The following is a 20,227-nucleotide window of genomic DNA, read 5'->3' as shown; positions in this document are numbered from 1 at the left end:
CTCTCTCTCTCTCACTCACTCACACCTCAATAGGAAAGGGTGGATCAAGAGCAGAAATGAAGGCCTGAAGAAGGAAGCGAATTCACAAGGAGGCTAACACACACACACACACACAGACTCTCTCTCTCTCACTCACTCACACCTCAATAGGAAAGGGTGGATCAAGAGCAGAAATGAAGGCCTGAAGAAGGAAGCGAATTCACAAGGAGGCTATATTCAGATACTATAGAGACGTCAGCCTGAAATTGTACATCAAATGCAGAGGGGCTGTTGGGCCATGTTAGCCATGAATTCTGCATTCTCTGCTCTGTCTTCTGCATCAGGCCAGGTCACCAGAAAACTACCTATGTCCTTCCTCTGGGTTCCTTTCACTTTCTCTAGTCATGCCCTTCTAGGTCTGGGAATTAACATTCTGTTTGTATTGTGAGTGGATATGAGGAACAGACACCTGTACTTTCTGTAAAGACATTTTGAAAGCTACCCTTTCAGGTGACACAGGACAACCTGAAGATGCTATAGGTTCCTCTTAGGGGTTGATGATAGGAGGAAGCTGGTTTTATTAGGTAGGCTAATAGGCTTTTCGTTGTTGTTGTTCTTTTTTGAGATAGAGTCTTGCTCAGCTGCCCAGGCTGCAGTGCGGTGACACGATCTTGACTCACTGCAACCTCTGCCTCCCGGGTTCAAGTGATTCTCATGCCTTAGAGCTGGGACTACAGGCATGTGCCATGGAACCCAACTAATACTTTTTTTTTTTTTTGTATTTTTAGTAGAGACAGGGTTTCACCATGTTGGCCAGGCTGGTCTTGCACTCCTGACCTCAAGTGATCTGCCTACCTCAGCCTCCCAAAGTGCTGGGATTACAGGCATGAGCCAATGTGCCTGGTCTGGCTAATATTCTTTATATTTAGATACAATGGGTTATGAAACTCAGCTTATTTCTAGTTTTCCCTTCAAGAAATGCAGGATTAAAATGTTTTGCTGTTTACAGCATCCATCCTAGGCCTGAGTTTTCTAGCAATGTTTTTCTGTCACTGTTTCCTGCTTTCCACCCTTACTCTCCTTACATGGCTTTAGTTGGGGTATAAATAAATGAGTGCTGGATCTCGGAACCTCTGCTCTTCAGTTTTGCTCCTAAAGACAACATAGGGGACTTTGTATGGGACAAATGGATACTTTAAAAAAAATTATGTTAGAGGCCGGGCATAGTGGCTCACACCTGTAATCCCAGGACTTTGGGAGCCCGAGGCAGTCAGATCACAAGGTCAAGACATTGAGACAGACCATCCTGACCAACATGGTGAAACCCCATCTCTACTAAAAAGACAAAAAATAGCTGGGCACGATGGCACGCACCGTAATCCCAGCTACTCAGGAGGCTGAGGCAGGAGAATCGCTTGAACTGGGAGGCGGAGGTTGCAGTGAGCTGAGATCGGACCACTACACTCCAGCCTGGCGGCAGCCAGACTCTGTCTCAAAAAAAATTAGAAACAGTGTTGTGTTTAAAGGGCAATGTGCTCAGGTGAGTGAATTTGATTAAGGACTGGAGTTCAGCTCTGCTGAAAGGGATCCTAGATGTCAACCTACCGGCGCCTGAGTCTGGTGGTTATGACGTCCAGGCTAGGTCCTCGTGTGAATGTGATTGGGTCCTCTGACTCAGTTCCTTGTTTCCCGAGTCCTCCATTTCCAAACTGAAGCTGCTTTTAGAAGCTGTTTTATTTAGTCCTGCCCGTGTGAGTAAGTGGGTGCTCTGAGTGTTCACATATCATCCTCAGGATCTGAACATCTACAAGAAGCAAGGGATAGCATTGCTGACCAGAATGGGCGAGTCAGTCAAGCACGTGACTGGCGGCTACAAGCTGAGGACGCGGCCGCTGGAGTTTGCAGCCATAGGTGATTACTTAGATACATTTGCACTCAAACTGGGAACCATTGATCGAATAGCCCAGCGGATCATCAAAGAAGAAATAGGTGAGCTATCTGTTGAGGTTTGGATTATTGGCAGAAATGGCATTCATGTGTGCTACAGAGAATCAAACTGCAAAATGCTGGAGTGACAGAACTAGGCCATCTTGTGCTTAACAAAGAAATACAAGGAGGGGAGGAGGTAGGTGTGACTGGAATGTCACGTTGCACCCCGTCCTTTGTCCTACCATGCCAGCCATGTGTTTGCTTTTCCCATGGCCAGCACTGCTGAGTCGCCAGCCATTTCCTTTTACGCTCTCTTAACTTTCGCTTTCAAAGTGGAGACATAGACTCAACTGCCCTTCATCCATAGGGAACAATAATTTAAAGACAAACTTAGATACCTTTTTGGCGGAAAGATGGTACAAAAGGACAGCACAGCGACCTGTGTTTGCCAAAGTTATGACCCTGGTGAATCTTCAGACTTGTAACTGACTCACCCATCCCACCCCGGTTCATTTAAACCCACCCCTCCCGCATGGGGCAGTTGCCAGGGCCTGTATTGATTCTTCCTCGTTTTTGCCTCCACCTCCTACCCACCCCTCTCAGAGCCACCTGCTTTGCCACATCCCAGAATGTTGGGATCTTTTGCCTCCTTACATATGTGTGGGGCAGACAGACGTGAACAGTGTAAATGATGGCACTGGCATGGGAAGCATGTTGAGAAGATTCCCCAGCAGTTGCCATTCATCGGTCACTAAGCCATGATGATGATGTTCTGTTGTAATAATGGCAAGACTCCTGGTGACAAATGACGAGCCAGGTTTTTACAGGGGGAAAAAATCAACATTTTTTTTCCTCATTCCTTGTACTTGTTCCCTCTCCTTGATCCACTGATGATACCATGTGGGGCCCATAGATTTTTGGAGATAGCCTTGGGTACCATCCACACCTAAAGATTGTGCTGAGTAAATTCTGATGGGCTCCAAGGTGCTGAGGTGACCGCCAAGTGCGAGAATAAACCTGCCAGTGTAAGACGACATCTTGTATCAAAATGTTTCCTAAAATTCTACTTATCCATTGTGACTGATTTTTTTTTTTTTCTTTTTTTTTGGTGAGATGGAGTCTCGCTCTGTCACCCAGGCTGGAGTGCAGTGGCACAATTTCGGCTCACTGCAGCCTCCACCTCCCGGGTTCAGATGATTCTCCTGCCTCCGCCTCCTGAGTAGCTGGGATTACAGATGCATGGCTAATTTTTGTATTTTTAGTAGAGATGGGGTTTCACCATGTTGGTCAGACTGGTCTCGAACTCCTGACCTTGTGACCTGCCTGCCTCAGCCTCCCAAAGTGCTGGGATTACAAGTGTGAGCCACCGTTCCTGGTCTTTTTAACCTTTAAAAACATCTCCCTGCACCTATATGAAACTTTGCCCCCAGTGCCTGTTAAAATACTGCTTCACAGTATGTGTAGATGAGTGGTTATTTTCGAAGATGTTTGGTGGATGTGGCCGCTACCACTTTTTCCCATAAGGTACTGGAGTGCCCATTATCCAGAGGCACGGCATTCCCATCGTGGGGTGGAATGGATTGATGTAGCATGAGCTTTCAGAGGTTTCAAGCAATTGTGCTAGAAACATGTTGTGTTTAAAGAAAAGTGGGATTAGGTGAGTGAACGGCCAAGGAAACACATGTTCATGTAGAGAGCCCTTGGCTGTGGTGATTACTGAGTCAGTAATAGCAGCAAGTGCTACCCAGACAGATTTTCATTGGTTTCTCTTCCCTGTTCAGAGTACCTTGTGGAGCTGAGAGAATATGGGCCTGTGTACTCCACGTGGAGCACCTTGGAGGGTGAGCTGGCTGAACCCCTGGAGGGTGTGTCAGCTTGCATTGGGAACTGCTCTACAGCCTTGGAAGAGCTGACAGATGACATGACAGAAGACTTCCTACCCGTGCTCAGGGAATATATTTTATACTCTGACTCCATGAAGGTAAGCTGGCTGGCTTCCTGGGTACTTGGATACCTTCTTTGTCATAGCAGTTATCAGAAAGTAATGGATTGTGGCCTATTTTCATGTGGTATAAGTTTCCTTCTTCCTGGGTGGGCAGGATCAGACATGTGGACTGACATCATGGACATATAGATAGAGCACATGGTGAACCAAGTATGTGAATTAAATGAAAAAAAAGTTTGGGAAGAAATACTTATCAGTTTCTCCCAAAGTTCAAGAAGATGCAATGTCTATGAGACGAGCAGGATGCCATGGAAAAGTAATAGCTAATTAGAGCTCTTGGAAGTTAAAACATGATTGCTGAAATAAAATTGAATAATAAAGTTGGAAGGTAAAGTTGAAGAAATCTTAAAGTAAGACAAAACAAAAGCCATTGGAAAATAGAACAAAAATGCAAAAGTCCTGAAAATGTGAAAGAAAAGAGACATAGGGGATTAATCCCAAAGGTTCAGCATCTTACTGCTAAGAGTTTCTGAGAGAACAGGGAAGACGGCGGGAAGGAAATTGTAAAAGAAATAATACAAGAAAATCCCCCAAAGCTGAAGACATAAATCGCCTGATTAAAAGGACATGCTATTTGCCCAGCAAAAGGATTGAAAAGATCACCAACCCAAAGCATACTGTGGAATTTTAGAACAAAAGTGATAAGAATTTGAAAGCTTTTTTAAAAAGAGGGAGGGGCAGATTATATATGAAAGGAACAACAGTGAGAATGTCTTTTGTCTAGCAGTGGTGGACAAGAAGAAGAACTGTAAGGACAAATGTCTGGCCCCAAATTCTGTATGCAGAATCAGGTAGAGTGCAGGATGGATTGCACCAGTGCCCATGCTAGGAACTCCCCCAGCCTGCGCGTAGACTGATTGGAGAGCATCGCTTCAGGAGACTCCAACGATGGTGGCACTGATTAGAGGAAAGACCCAGTCTTTATGACCAATAAAAAAAAGAAACGTGGCTCAGTGTTGAACATTCCCACCTCTAAATGGTGCCCCTCCTACTTCACAAAGGAGACCTCTGCATGATTACTCTGTCTTTGGGGCAGATCTAGGGCATCCCGTTAGGAAAGACCTGAATAGGGACTGACCCGAATCTCCGGAGAGAAACTTGTCAGTCAACATTGGTTTGTAAAACTGTAAAACCGGCTGGGCGAGGTGGCTCATGCCTGTAATCCCAGCACTTTGGGAGGCCAAGGCGGGTGGATCACGAGGTCAGGAGTTCAAGACCAGCCTGGCCAAAATGGTGAAACCCTGTCTCTATTTAAAAAAAAAAAAAGAAAATGTAAAACCAAAAAGATTGTGGATCCATGAAAACATTGTACAGCTTGAGAAGAGGAATAAAAAATAATCAACTAGTTATAAAAACTTAAATTGTGATGGAGAACTTTAAGCACATACAGAAGCAGAGAGAATAGTGACAAACTCCCACATACCCATGCTCCCCATTCCTTCTTGTCCTATCAGGTGTGAAGGTTTTAAGGGTCTTGCTGTGTATTAATGTGTGGACAGTGGAAAATGGAGCTTCTGGTGAATCCCGTTCTCATGTGTGCACTCTGAAGTTGCTAATAAAACATTTCAAAGGCAGGATTGAATCTAAATCTCTCAGTGATCAGGGAAATAGTATGAATTTCGTTATCTGTAAGTTGGAAATGATGGTGGTGGTAGGATACAGTCAGATGTGAGATCATTAGCCTGAGACCACTAGTTGGAAATTGTTGGAACTGAGGCTGAAAACCAAAACTTCTGACTGTGAATTTGCAGCTCATTCTCCTGTATCATGTTGACTTTCGTTAAAAAAAAAATTTTGGGATATACACATTGAATTTTTCATCCTATGGCCGAAACAAGTATAGAAAGACATCCTGACTTCCTTAAAATGAACCAGAATATTTCACTTATCAAGTTAATGGTATCTGCTCTTTTTTTTTTTTTCTTTTCCTTTTTTTTTGAGACCAAATCTCACTCAGTTGCCAGCCTGGAGTGCAGTGGCACAGTCTCGGCTTACTGAGGCCTCCACCCCCTGGGTTCAAGTGATTCTCGTGCCTCAGCCTCCTGAGTAGCTGGGATTACAGGCATGTGCCACCACACCCAGCTAATTTTTATATTTTTAGTAGAGACGGGGTTTCACCATGTTGGCCAGGATGTTCTTGATCTCCTGACCTCGTGATCTACCTGTCTCAGCCTCCCAAAGTGTTAGGATTACAGGCGTGAGCCACGTGCCTGGCTGGTGTCTGTTCTTATAAACAAAAATAAATTTTTATAATCCCTGGAGTGTCCCTGGATTGGTCGCTTATGTATACACTCCCTTCATCAAATACTCTCCAACCTTCTAGACCAAAAATCCAATGGATACACAGCACACAGCACTGAGATACTATAGTGCAAATTACTCTGTTCCTGCATGTGACAAGTATGTTAGTACTTAGTTTATATTTGTATTCGAAGCACAATTTTAAAATGTCATATAGCAAGGGTTTATCTGGTATCTTTATTAAAACGTTATTACACTGTGAGACATAAGTTTGCATGAGTAATTTAAGTTATGCATCAAAGAAACATTTGTTTGCTCTTTCTTCACCCCATGTGTGGGGCATATGTATTGAGTTTCTTGTTTACTGAGCCTGAAAAATCAGGTCAATCAGCCTGAGAGAATGGGATTGATTGTACACAGTCTTGCCTGGGGAAGGGCGTGGAAAAGAGGAAGTGTGGACTGGCAGTCTCCAAAACCCAGGCTCCATCCCCGATACTAGCTGAGCCGAATCCAATTGATAAGAAACAGAGGCACCTGCTCCTCCTCTTTCCATCAGGAAAACATCTCTGCAGAGTGGATGGCAAAGCAAAGACTGTGTCCAGGATTGTTTGGCTCTGTGTGGCTGGGACTAAAGACACCAAGACAGTGATAGGTGTCTTAAGTGGCTTCCCCACCTTTTCACATTGCTGCTCTTTAAGAATTTTTAGGTATATTTTCTTCCCCCAGGAGAGTCATGTAGTTCCATTTCCAAAATGGCTTTCTGGTTTTTGAAACATAAGCAGGGCAGACTTTGTTGTGCAGTATGGAAACTAAGCATGGAGCAGAGGACTTGCCACAGGCCTGGCTGTGGCCTGTTCTTTTTTTTTTTTTTTTTGAGATGGAGTCTCGCTTTGTCACCAAGGAATGGAGTGCAGCAGCACGATCTTGGCCCATTGCAACCCCTGCCTCCTGGGTTCAAGCGATTCTTCTGCCTCAGCCTACTGAATAGCTGGGATTACAGGTGCCCATCACCATACCTGGCCAATTTTTGTGTTTTTAGTAAAGATGGGGTTTCTGCATGTTGGCCAGGCTGGTCTTGAACTCCTGACCTCAAGTGATCTGCCCGCCTTGGCCTCCCAAAGTGCCGGGATTATGGGTGTGAGCCACCGTGTCCAGCCTGTGGCCCATTCTTCATCAGCTGCTGAATGGTCCTCAGAGCTGAGAAAGTCCTGGGTTTGTTTTGGTGAGGGGTTACTTGTGTGCTGAGGTTCTGCCAGTCTACCTTCATCATGCCCTTGAGTGAACCAAATGGTGAGTGTTTGTCCTCATCATTTGGAGGCAGTGGCCTATGCCTTAGGAATTTGAAATGGTAGAGGGCTGGTCCATCCCTGGATGGGAAAATGCCAGGACTCATCGAAGTCCTGTCCTGATGGGGCTGTGGTTGGGGTTTCTCTCTGAATTTGAAAGGGTCTTTAGGATCATCCGTATCATTTGCTCTTTGTTGACATGAAGAAACAGACCTCTGTGGGTCAATCTTTTCTCTGTTGCATGGCCGCAGGACCACACTCCCTAGTGACCAATCAGCTTGCAGCTGTGGGTTTACTACTTGCCAAGAGCAGACTTGGTGACTTCCGGCTTTTCAAGCCTGCCCTCCAGTTGTGTTTCTTTCAGGACAGTTATGGCTGAGTACATTCTGTTCCCTTTGGAGGTAGAGAGCTTAGAAAAATAGGGCCATTATCAAGGCACTCGGAACAAATGGAACAATGTGAGTTTAAGCAGTGAGCAGTGAGAACAGCCTGTACTAGAAAGGTGGTTGAAGGCATGTGGCCCAAGGGTATGTGTGTAGGCGGAAGAAGGGTACCAAAGGTTAGTTACCCTTAAGCCCAGACTCAAGTTAAATACCTTGCAGACACCCACAGGTGAGCCCTTATGTAGGATTTCACATCCTACAAATTGTGTGTGTAAAACGAAATTAGGGTAGCGATGGGCTCAAAGAGACCCTCTTAAAGTCCCCACCGCTCTTCTGGCAGTGCCGTTTGAGTATTGGCATTGTCATGACTAGATCGAGTGTTGGAGAAGCTTTATTCAGGAAGGTTTGGGCAGGACCATCTTATTTTCCATGCTGCCTTATCCATAGAAGATGGTCAGCAAATATGTAATCGAATCAGACAGTTTGGTGAATTTGGAACACTTGCAAATATACAATCATTGCACATTGTATATTTTATTTTTAAGAGGTTTATGTTAATGCACATGCTTATCCCAGGGGTCTTGGTGAATGACTAGGGTGGGGTGAGGATCTGAAGTAAGAGTGGGTTGTAAGGGAAAGTCACATGGAGAAGGCAGCTGTGGCTGGAGACTTGGATGACGTATGGGAGTGAGCTGCGCAAGGGCCAGAAGATGGAACATTTTAGGCCGAGGGGAGCAGCCAGTGCAAAGGTCTGAAAGCTGAAATGAGCTCAAGAGTCTTTGCAGATTGGAAAGGCTGTTGTGAGTGGAGCCTGTTGAGCAAGGAAGTAAGTGGTAAGCAGTGAGGTCAAAGACAGGTAGGAGCCTGGTCCTGAAGTAGCACCTTAAAGACCATCTTAAAGGCTGGTAAGAGTCTGGACTTTATTGAAAGGACTAGAAGGGAAGCCATTTGGCTTTGTGCAGGGAGATGACAGCATGTGATTTTTACTTTAGGGAGACGACTAGTGCTACAGTATGGAGAACAGATTGTAAAGGATGAGAGTGGTGGTTGAGAAGGCTACTGAGAAGGCTATCACAGGGAGCCAAGGGCAGAAGACTAGGTGGTAGAGCCTGGACTGCAGTGGTAGAGACGTGGATAGATTTGGGGTATATTTTGGATGAAGGGCCAATGGCACTTGCTGCTGTAGTGATGCAAAATAAGAAAGGAATTGGGGTTTTTGGCTTTAGCAGCTGGTGGGATAGCAGTACTGTTTACTGGGATGGGGAGGGTCCAGGGAGGAACAGGTGGGGCAGTTGGAAGTCCACTGGTTTGGGCCTGTGGAATTCAGAATGCCTCTTAGTCATTAAAGTGGAGATGTCATGGCAGTTGGTTATGAGTTAGTCCAGAGTGGGAATAGAAATTTGAGAGTCATTAGTGTATGAATGATATTTAAATCTCTGAGACTGATGGAGATCATCTGGGGAGATGCGATTGAGGTGCATAGAGTGTCAAGGCCTGTGCCCGTGGCATGGTCATATTTGTTGGTGTTTTACCTTAAGAGGAAAGAACAAGAGCAAAGGAGCCCACAAAGGCAGTGTTGGGGTGGCAGGAGAGATACAGTAGAGGATTGCCTCCGTGAAGCCAAGAGAAATATTTTAAGAAGGGGCAAAATATGTCTGTTGGATTTAATAATATGGACATTGTAGGTGATCATGATTACAGGTGTGAGATGTGGATGCAGAAGTTTTGGTTTAAAGACAAGGTTTATTGAAGATAACGTCCACAACATTTCAGGGTAGTCCTTTTCAAAAATTGACAGGAGGTTTCTTTACCCTGCCCACCTCTTCCCTACAGGACCACAAGGTGGTGCTAATGAGTCAAGGTCCGGGGACCAGTTGGTGCTTTAGGTTGGCCATTTCCACTGCCTTTCAAAAACTGAAATGAAGATTTTCTGGAAGATAGAGTTGTCAGGGGAAAAAACCCCTTTCCTGAACAAAAGAGATTATACAGAGGGGCTAATTTCTTGCAGCTAAAATAAAAATATGAAGAAGCGGGATGTGAAATGTACATGATCTCAAAGGCTTTAAAAAAAAAAAAAAAAAAAAGAACGCTGAGATTCCCAGTAATGGCAGGCTGAATACACATTTAAACTTCACCAAAATGATGCTACAAGGATTTTCTTTTAAAAAGTCATAATCCCACAGACAAGAGCAATAGGCAAGGAGGCAATAGCAGTACAATTTTGGGAACAGATTGAGATTAAGTACTTTAAATGACTCAAGCTGATTTGGAAACCGACTGTAGGGGAAAAAACTGAGAAGCCACCTGGTTTATGCTGTGGACCCCTCCAAAAGGTCAAGAGTTGGCAGCACCACGCCCCTCTGGGACTGAGGGAGAGGTAGAGCTGAAGAGAAGAAGAAATCCAGAGTCTGCTTAAGAATCCTAGCTTCAATCCTCTCCTCCTTGCTCACACAGGGGCCCCTGATTCTTCTCCACTCTGGCAGAACTGGGGGTCAATTCTCTGGAGGGGGCAAAGTTGCATCTCTGGACCAAGAGACTCTAAGCACACTTGAGGGTGGGTGTTCAGTGAAAGATTACTGATGTTGGGACTCTTCTCCTGCATGGATCCTCCATGCAAGTAGGGGAAGAGCCTTTTCTAGAAAATCTGGATGGGCCAAGAGAAGTGACCACAGATACTGATATTGGCTGATGGTGAAGACCCAGGGTGGTCCCTCAATGAAAGGACTCAGCCAAATCTCCTACGGAGAATGTCAACAAGCCCTCTGTGCAGACAGCTTCCCAGTCCATTTCCGTGGAGTTTCCCTCTTGGATGAGTGGACAGACAGGGGTCACCAGATATTTAAGGGAATATTTGAATACAAGTATCAGAAGTAAAAACAGAGAAGAAAAATCCTATTGAATAAAACGCTGATGGAGAAGAAAGTTTCTAGAAAAAAAAATTGTTAATATTTTCCAAAAGAGAAGGTATCACAGCCATAAAACAGTTTTTAAAGATTCAGAGAACAAAGAGCTTTTGGAAATTAAAATCATGATAGGACTAAAAAAATAATAAAGAGTTAGAAGAAAAAGTTAAGGAAGTCACATGTGAAAAGATACAAAAGGAGAATTGGAGAAAAAATATGAAAGTTAGAGGATCAGACCATCTGAATAGCAAGTGTGCAGGCGGAGAAAACAGAAATGGGAAGCATCAAAGAAGTCATTCAAGGAAAAAGACCAGAAGGGAAGAAATAATGGATCACTGGTTGTGTCTGCATGATGAGATTGTGTATGACTTTTCTCCCTCCTTTAAATTTTCTAATTTTTGTGTAAGCTGAGGTGGGCAGATCACAAGGTCAAGAGATCAAGACCATCCTGGCCAACATGGTAAAACCCCATCTCTACTAAAAATACAAAAATTAGCTGGACGTGGTGGCGTGTGCCTGTAGTCCCAGCTACTTGGGAGGCTGAGGCAGGAGAATTGCTTGAAACTGGGAGGCGGAGGTTGCAGTGAGCCGAGATCCCACCGCTGCACTCCAGCCTGGCGCCTGGTGGCAGAGCAAGACTCTGTCTCAAAAAAAAAAAAAAAAAGAGTATCTTTTAAAATGAAGGGTAATGTGTGGTTTCAGTATTACCAACATTGCCCTAGAACATCTAACTCACAGGTGGTCCTGGTTTCCATAGAATGAATGTGTAAAAGGAGCATGTTGAAAGGTGTAACCTGAACTCAGTCATTTAACCAAAGCTAGTGATACCACCAGGACCAAGTCGGACTCATTTTCCTGCCTGCAGGAAAGTGCCCTTCTAGAGGGCTGCCCTAAGCCACAGGGCTCTGTGGTTATTTTATTTTTATTCTCCTTTGCTCTTTATTACTGAACACCCATTACCCTATGTGAATTCCACTTGGATCTTGGGTTGTCAGCCCTGTCATACAGAAATATGAACCATCCCATCCTGCAGTTCTGTACCGGGAGCTGAGCTGTTCCTGTTGCTTTGGTATCATCTTTCAGCCCTGCATCCTGGCGTTGCTCTTCCACAAAGCTTTGAAGCTGAAAAACTTTTGGGGCTTGAAGAAGCTTTTTGGTAGCTGCTGAACTTTGGTGCTGGGGCTCTTTTTCTGCCTTTCCCCCTCACATAGTTTGTGAGCCCACAGCCTGGGCAGGGAAAGACGTGTGCATGAGTCTGGGGAAGGGCTGTTGCGTTTTCCTGTAGATACTGACCACTGTGGCCTTTCTTGGGAAAAATCCAGTGCAGATGTTGAAAGCCAAACCACAGAATGCATCTGTCATCTAACTCTTCCAGACATTTTGTCATTGTAGATAAAGGCTGTTTGATTAATATTTCATGGATGACATAACTTTAAATCTCTTAATGACATTAATTTTCAAACATTTGGATGACAGATATTATGTTTCTATTGTTTAGCCTTTTTATTATGGAAAAATTCAAACACATCACAAAATAGAATGAAAGCAATAAACCCACATGTATCCCAGCCGCCCCGCGCGCGTCCCAGCCTCCCCGCGCACGTCCCAGCCTCCCCGCGCGCGTCCCAGCTAGCATCAGCAGTTGCCCACTCATGACTCATCTTGTTCTGTCTCTCTGTCACCCTGCTCCCAACTCCCACCCTGTGGTTTAATTTAACACAAATCCTGAACATCATATTATTTAGTACAGAAACATTTAGTTCATATCTCTAAAACACAAGCATTCTTAAAAAAAAAAAAAAAGACTACCTAATTATGTTTAAATATCCAGTTAGTGTTCAAATTTCCCCAGTTTGTCTCAGACACAGTTTGTTTCTTTTTCCAAATTGGGATCCAGATAGGTTCTATACATGAATTGGCATGTTTCTTAAATATTAAAAAAAATCTTTCTTTGTTCATTTATTTTTCCTTGTAATTTATTTGTTAAAGAGTCATTTGCCTTGTCTTCACTGGAAAAGAGAGAAAGTTCCAGATTATTAGGACCACTTGAAATCATGACAAAATGTTCTATATTTAAACAAATAAGTGTCGGAGAGGAACTTATTCCATGTTTCTAGTTAAAAGTCACCTTCTGAGTGTGAGGCCCTCCTTGGGAGCCCTCTGTACAGTTTTGCCCTCCCCAGACCCTTGGTGCTTATCTTCCATTCCTGGCTTATTTTTCCTCCTTAATGCCCAGAGCTACCTACCATATAGTTTACTTGCTGCTTGTCTGCCTCCCCTCTGGAATGTAAGCTCCTCGTGGTTTTGTGAATTGATCTCTGCTGTATCCCCATCCCTGGCTAGATGAATGAAGACGTATGAAGGCAGGGCAGAAGCAGGGGAGGATGGGCATGTGGAGGAGGGCAGGTGGCGCAAGGTGTGAGCAGCAAAGTCTCACTGTGCCCTTCACCTTTCCAATGTGTCATATCCATGAGACTGAGCCCCCTATAAAGTTCTGTGAGAAGCTTGGATGATGACTCTCTTCTGCTTGTCACTCCATGATGGAGGGACCTCTCTGCAGATGCTGGCTTGGTCCGTTGGCCTCTTTACCTCACAGCCACAGGCTGGTTTGACCAGTTTTATCAACAGAGACTAGGCTGGGGGTCTGTCCTCTGAGAACATCACCAACAGCGTGCAAAGGTGTTCCAGCAAGAGTGATGGTTGTCAGCAGTTTGTCTGGATTCAGAACACGTCGCCCAGCCTTTAGCATGGCTGGATTGTGAGCCTGCTGCGAAGCCATACGCTGGAAGGCAGAGGAACAGCCTGCATGAGTCACTGCTGCGCCGTGAGCCAGATGTGGCCTTGAACAGGACCTCCACCACACCTTAATCTTCTCGTTTATAGAATAGGGATGGTGCGCTTTCTCCTCTGCAGAGTTGCTGTGAGCCTGTGTGCTGTCCGGTGATGCAGGGCCGTTAGGGCGGATCCACCAGTCAGCCTCTGCCTCTCCTGTGGGCCAGGGCAGGCCCAGGTTAACTGGAGGGAGGGATCTGACTGGATCTGCAGGCTCCCTTGCCTGTTCTGGGCATGGGGAGAGGAGATGCTTTTGGACTGTCATAGCTGAGTGCATTGATGCATCTCCTCCCCACCTCTCACAGTGTCAGAGGGGCTTGCAGCCCCAGCAGTGCCAGAAGAATGAAGTAAAAATTGCAACTTTTTTTTTTGTCAGTTACCACTCAGCTGCCTCCTAAGTGCTCTGACATTCCCTCCCCACACTCATTCATCTTCGAGCAGGAATATTTACAGTGCTGTTCAGGAGCTTCTGTGCGGCTCTGACATTGTTCCAGGGCATTGTTTTACAATAGCTTTAGTGAGGAGGTTCTTGCCACACTGACAGAGTGTGTGTCACTGGGACAACTCATGTTCCTTCCTAGAAGTGGTAGTCTGGATGCGTGTGTTTTTTCCAGTAAGATGCTTGGCGTCCTGTGAAGGGAAGTGCACACCAGTGAGAAGCGTCCCAGACGGCCCCACTCTGCTGTGTCATTGCTCCTTAGGGAGCCACGTTTGCACGTCCATGGAGAATAGGATTTTTACTACTGCTGGTACCAGACCAATAGATTTATATTATTTTCTGGGCTCTCTGAAGTCCACAAAGGAGTCCTGTTATTTTTGTTTTGTTTTGTTTTACTTTATAGATTCACGTCATCCAGTATGGCAGTCACTGGCCATATGTGGCTATTTAAGTTTAAATTCAAATTAGTAACATTAAGTAAAAACATAAACCGAGTTCCTCAGTCCTACTAGCTTTGTTCCAAGTGCTCAGTAGGCATGTGGAGGTAGTGGCTCCTGTATGAGTGCAGATTACAGAACATTTCCATTGTAACCAAGTTCCATTGAATGGCACTGTAAATATTCATACTTCAAGATGAATGAGTGTGGGGAGGGAATGTCAGAGCACTTAGGAGACAGCTGACTGGCAGTTGATGAAAGATTCTTGCGATTTTTACCTCATTTTCATTTCATGATAAAACACTTCTCAACTCTTAAGTGATAAAGCCAACTCTTCAGAGGAAGACTTGAGGTTCCTGGTATTGACACATTCCATTAGAAAGCTGACCCCACAGCCCTCTCACCTATTCAGTTGCCTGTCATCTTTTAGCAATCAGGGACACAGGGTGCCTTTACTTAGCCAAGGAGTGACCCCTTCCTGCCTTGACTCCACGCTCTGCTGGAAGTTTCCCTGTGGGGAAAGTGCATGATTAGAAACTTTCATAGCAATTTATTTCTTTTGAGTTAGCAGAAAAGAAAGTTCTTATCACTCTTGGTTTGCCACTTTTGATTCTACTAAAGGAGGAAAAAAGAAACCCTTGAATGAAACAGATACCTTTCTAGAATGTCTGCTGCAAGCTTTTTTGTTTTGCTTGGTGGGATCATAGCAGCAGAGCGCCTGGTGAGGGGAGCCCCAGGCAGAGATTTACGGGGCATTCACTCTCTGGTGCCGACTTTATACTCACATGGGCCAGAGAGGGAGTATCTCCTTACGTTTTGCACCCCGGGTGCCTGGCTTGCCTCACTCTCGTCCCATCCAGGGCTGGCTGTCTTTGGGCCCCTTGACCCTTCCCTCTGGTGGGCTGCTTGCATGGTTCTAGGAATTCTGGATTTGCACATGCGTGCATAGTCACTTTAGCACATACAGACACATGCTGTGTCTGAGCCTCTGTTACACTGAACCCCTCAGGTAGGGAGTGCATCCCTTTGCTCTTTCTATATCTTGACCAGAATAGAGGATTAGTAAGTTGCTAATGAATGAATCAGTGAATGGATCAGTCCTCTAGGGGTCCACTCAGTGAATTAAAGAATGAAGAGTTCTCTTGCTGTAGACTTTTCCTTTAAGAGTTCAGAAAACATCCTGTATTGTAGCCTGCAAAGCTCCACATTTCTACACAGCTGGGTTCTGGCTGCACACGTTGAGGCAGAGAGTCCTCCCAGCAGTGTGGCAATGGATGGGTGCTGTTTCCCCCACTTGCCTTTCCCTAGAATTTCTTCCCTTTTAGCATCAGGTTGGAGTTACTCTACTAGAAACCCCAGTCTCAGGAGAGGGTCTTCCCTGTTCCCTCCTTTCCCCTGCTTCCTCTGGAGTTTCTGCCATGGCCTTTTCCTAGGACACATGGCCTGGCCCGGGGTAGGCCTTGATTTTGGGAGGCATGAGGGGAAAAGAAGCAATCGCCTGAGGGTGGGAGGCCTCTTTGTGGACTCGGTGTTACATGCTTCTCCTCTCTGCCTCCCACAGAGCGTATTGAAGAAGAGGGACCAAGTTCAAGCAGAGTACGAAGCCAAACTGGAAGCTGTGGCTCTGCGGAAGGAAGACCGCCCCAAGGTCAGGGAAGCACCTGGCAAGGGCTGCAAAGCAGCTATCTCCCTGCTGGTGCTAAACGCATTCTCATCTCTAGATCTGTGTGACTGAGAGTGATCAGTGCCGCCTGGGCTACGTTAATGACGATATCCTCTTTTCACTCCCTTTTCTGTCCTATTTCGGCGAGTTCCTAATGTTCACTTGGGATTGAGTTTCACACTGTCTCCTGGGCCTATTTTTTTATTTTTAAAGACTCACAGCTCTGCCATTCATTGGCAGTTCTTGGCTCCATAAGATGGCATTGCAGAGAGAAGGAAAGAATGGCTTCAATCAGTGCTTTCAAAATGTGGTTCATAGGCCCACAAACTGCACGATCCATGATGAGGAACGTATGGAAGCACTAGGAAACTTCTATAGCAATTTGATGCTGCTACAGAACCGGTGGAACACATTGTGTTGAACACCCGAGACAAGCGTGTTAAACTCACGTGAGGAGTCGCATGTGGAGTGAGCCGCATGCTGGTTATGCACGGCAGGACCACAGCTTGGTCAAATTGGGGAAAATGGCCAAGAAAAAGTGGCCGTTTACTCCACAGAGTTTGAGCCGCACTGATCTAGCTTGTCTAGGATACCTTCTGGCTCCCGTGTTTGTAACTGCCCAGTGGGTTCACCTTGCCTGCTGCCTCGACAGAGCTGAATTGTCAAGACAGGGAAATTGTAATGGAGAAAGAGTCATTCACACAGAACCAGCTGTACGAGACACTGGAGTTTTACCATTACTCAAATCATTCTCTCTGAGCATTTGGGGATCAGAGTTTTTAAAGATAATGTGGTGGGTAGGGGCTCAGGAAGTAGGGAGTGCTGATTGGTCAGGTTGGAGACGGAATCATAGTGGGTGGAAGTGAGGTTTTTTGCTGTGTCTTCTGCTCCTGGGTGAGATCGCAGACCTGGTTGGGCCAGATTACTATTTGGGTGGTGACAGCTGATCCATTGAGTGCAGGGTCTACAAAACACCTCAAGCACTGATCTTGGGTTTTACAATAGAGGTCTTATCCCCAGGAGCAATTTGGGGAGGTTTAGACTCTTCTAGACAGAGGCTGCATGACCCCTAAACCTTAATTCCTAAGTAGCTAATTTGTTCTGCAAAACCAGACTGGTTCCCAGGAAAGAAAGAGGTGTTTTCAGGAAAGGGCTTTTACCAGTTTTGTTTTAGAGTCAAATCATAAACTGAAGTCCTTTCCAAGGCTAGTTCACCCTATGCCCAGGAATGAACAAGGACAGATTAATAGTGAGAAGCAAGATGGAGGCTGGGTATGGTAGCTCACGCCTGTAATCCCAACAGTTTGGGAGGCCAAGGTGGGTGGATTACCTGAGGTCAGGAGTTCAAGACCAGTCTGGCCAACATGGTGAAACCCTGTCTCTACTAAAACTACAAAAGCTTAATTGGGCATGGTGGCGGGCACCTGTAATCCCAGCTACTCGGGAGGCCAAGGCAGGAGAATCACTTGAACCTGGGAGGCGGAGGTTACAATGACTCGAGATCATGCCATAGCCCTCCAGCCTGGGCAACAAGAGCAAAACTCCATCTAAAAAAAAAAAAAAAAGCAAGATGCAGTGGGTTAGGTCTGATCTCTTTCACTGTCATAATTCCTCAGTTATAATTTTTGCAAAGGCAGTTTTCTGTTCTGGGTCTAGATAGAGGATCCCAGCTGTAAAAATGCATCTGTTGTATTGGTCAGATGCATTTTTACTCTGTTGTTGCCTTTCTCTTCCCCGAGCCAGGATTAAGAATGGGTAATAATGGCCAGTATGCAACTTGGCCCTCCATATCCATGGGTTCCACATCTGCAGATTTAGCCAATTGCAGATTGAGAGTACTGGGGGCGGAGGCGGGGGGCGGGGGGAGAACAATAAAAAATAATAATACAACAATAGAAAATAACAAAAGGCAAAAAATGAATACAGTACAGGTTTCCTATCTCTTACCCAAAATGCTTAAAACTAGAAGTGTTTCAGATTTTGGGATATTTGTGTATACATAATGAGAGAGAGATTTGGGGAGTAGGACCAAAGTCTAGACATGAGATTTATTTATGTTTCTTATACACCTTATACACATAGCCTAACGGTCCTTTTATAGAATATTTTAAATAATTTTGTGCATGAAACAGAATTTTGACTACAACCCATCACATGCGGTCAGGTGCAGCATTTCCCACTTCTCTCATGTTGACACTCAAAAAGTTTCAGATCTTGAGCCAGGCGCAGTGGTGCGTGTCAGTATTTCCTCTTACTCTGGAGGCTGAGGTGGGAGGATCCCTTGAGGCCAGGAGTTAGAGGCTGCAGTGTGTTATGATTGCACCTGTGAACGGCCACCGCACTCCAGCCTGGGCAACATCCAGAGACCCCATCTTTAAAAAAAAGGTTTTGGATTTTGAGGCATTTTGGGTTTTCAGATTGGGGATGCCCAATCTGTATAAGGACGATTTACATGGTATTTACGTTGTATTAGGTATTTTAAGTAATCTAGAGATGATTTAAAGTATACGGGAGACTGTGCATAGGTAATATGCAAACACTACATCATTTTATATACGGGACTTGAGCATTCACAAGTCCTGGAACCAGTCCCCGCCCTGCCCCACCAGATAGTGAGGTGACAATTGTGCGTGTGTTTATGTGCACGTGTGCGTAAAATCTCATTGATTCCACACCACAACCATGAGGTTTGGGTACCATCATTATTCCCATTTGAGAGATGAGCAAACCAAGGCCCAGTATCATGCAACTAGCACTCGTAGACTAGGGTGGCACCCTGCAGTTTGACTTTAGAATCTTGCCACCTACCATCATGTTACTCTGCCTCTTTTTGGTTTGTAAGTGGAAGGTATATTTGTTTTCAAAGAAGGAGGTGAGGGTGGGGAACGTTGTTAAGATAACAGCAGGGACCCCACGAATCAGGGAAATGGTTTGACCTCAGAGCTGTTGGGGTTTCCCTCCTTGGTCATGGTTCCTGCTGCTGCCGCCACCACCATGCCAAGACATACCTGGAAGAGGAGCCAGCTTTGGAACTTGAAACCCATACCTGAGAAATGAGACACCTTGGTTTTGGGTAGTGTTTTTAATGTTAATTGTGTCACAGAATCACCGCAGTGGTCATTGGAGGCCCAGAGGGAAGGCATTGTTCTTTCCCCATTTCATGGGTGAGGAAATGAGGCACAGAGGAGCTGGACAGATTGCCCAGCCTCTTTGATGCCAAGTGACTCTCTATGCTGTGCATGTTTGTTGTGTTGATTCCAGCATCACCCCTAGTGATCTACACCAGAGCGTAAAGGCTGCATATAGCTATGGAAAGGCAGATGATGAAGATTGGAACTGTGGTCATTGGCCCAGGGGAGTCCTAGGATGTCTTGGGCTGGAGGAGTGTGTGCTGAGGGCCAAGGGTGTGGAGGCCCCTGGAGCTGGGGAAGAGTGGTGTCCTAGAATTCAGAGGTTTGCTTTGTGGTTGGGCTGAGGCTGGAGAAAGCTTAGCAGACACTGAGGTGGTGATTCCCAGGCAGATGGAGCTTTGGACCGTGGAGACTTGGCCTTCTTCATGTTAATTGTGAGGTTGGAGAAGCGACATGCACTTACTTAGTAGGGGCTGGCTGCCTTCTGCTGCACCTGCTGGACCACAGTCTGGTGTACACCTTAGAATCTAAGGTGGGGGGCATCTGCTTATCTTCCGTAAGAAGATAAGGAGAAGCTGAGGAATTACATTTAAAATGGGACCGGGAGCATCCACACCCTCGAATCACAGTGGGGGTAACTGAGAGGGAGCTTCTGCCTTTTTCTGTCTTCTGCGTTGGACTCCTTACGGTGCTAATACATGCAGTATTACTAGTTCCAAAAAGAATGGATGCCAGGTAGAAGGCTTCACAGAATTCCTAGTTATCTCCAAAAGGTGAAAAGTGGGGCACTGTTTTAGGCCCTGACCCACGGGTAGCCTCATTCTAGGTGCGGTGCTAGCAGAAGAAGTTTAAATGGGTGGTGGTGGAGTGCAGGTGAGGAGATGGGCCGTGGGGAGGAGGGCGGGCGCATGGTGTGTGTGGGGAGGTGTGTGGTGTGTGTGTGTGGGGGTGTGTGGCGTGTGTGTGGGGAGGGCGTGCAACGTGTGTGTGTGGGGAGGG

General features: G+C 45.6%; 1 protein-coding gene across 1 annotated transcript in view; it reads left to right on the top strand.

Annotated features, from left to right (window-relative positions):
- The window catches only part of SNX30 (sorting nexin family member 30), a 120,742-nt gene that overhangs the window by 80,253 nt on the left and 20,262 nt on the right, over positions 1-20,227 (top strand). Inside the window, exons 5-7 of the mRNA XM_017530366.2 lie at positions 1,773-1,968; positions 3,690-3,889; positions 15,996-16,082. Coding sequence (XP_017385855.1) covers positions 1,773-1,968; positions 3,690-3,889; positions 15,996-16,082 — 483 coding nt within the window. The remainder of the gene's footprint in view (positions 1-1,772; positions 1,969-3,689; positions 3,890-15,995; positions 16,083-20,227) is intronic.

This window comes from Cebus imitator, unplaced genomic scaffold (assembly GCF_001604975.1).
Source record: "Cebus imitator isolate Cc_AM_T3 unplaced genomic scaffold, Cebus_imitator-1.0 Scaffold64, whole genome shotgun sequence".
NCBI classification, from domain to species: domain Eukaryota; kingdom Metazoa; phylum Chordata; class Mammalia; order Primates; family Cebidae; genus Cebus; species Cebus imitator.
This window is presented reverse-complemented; position numbering and strand designations above follow the sequence as displayed.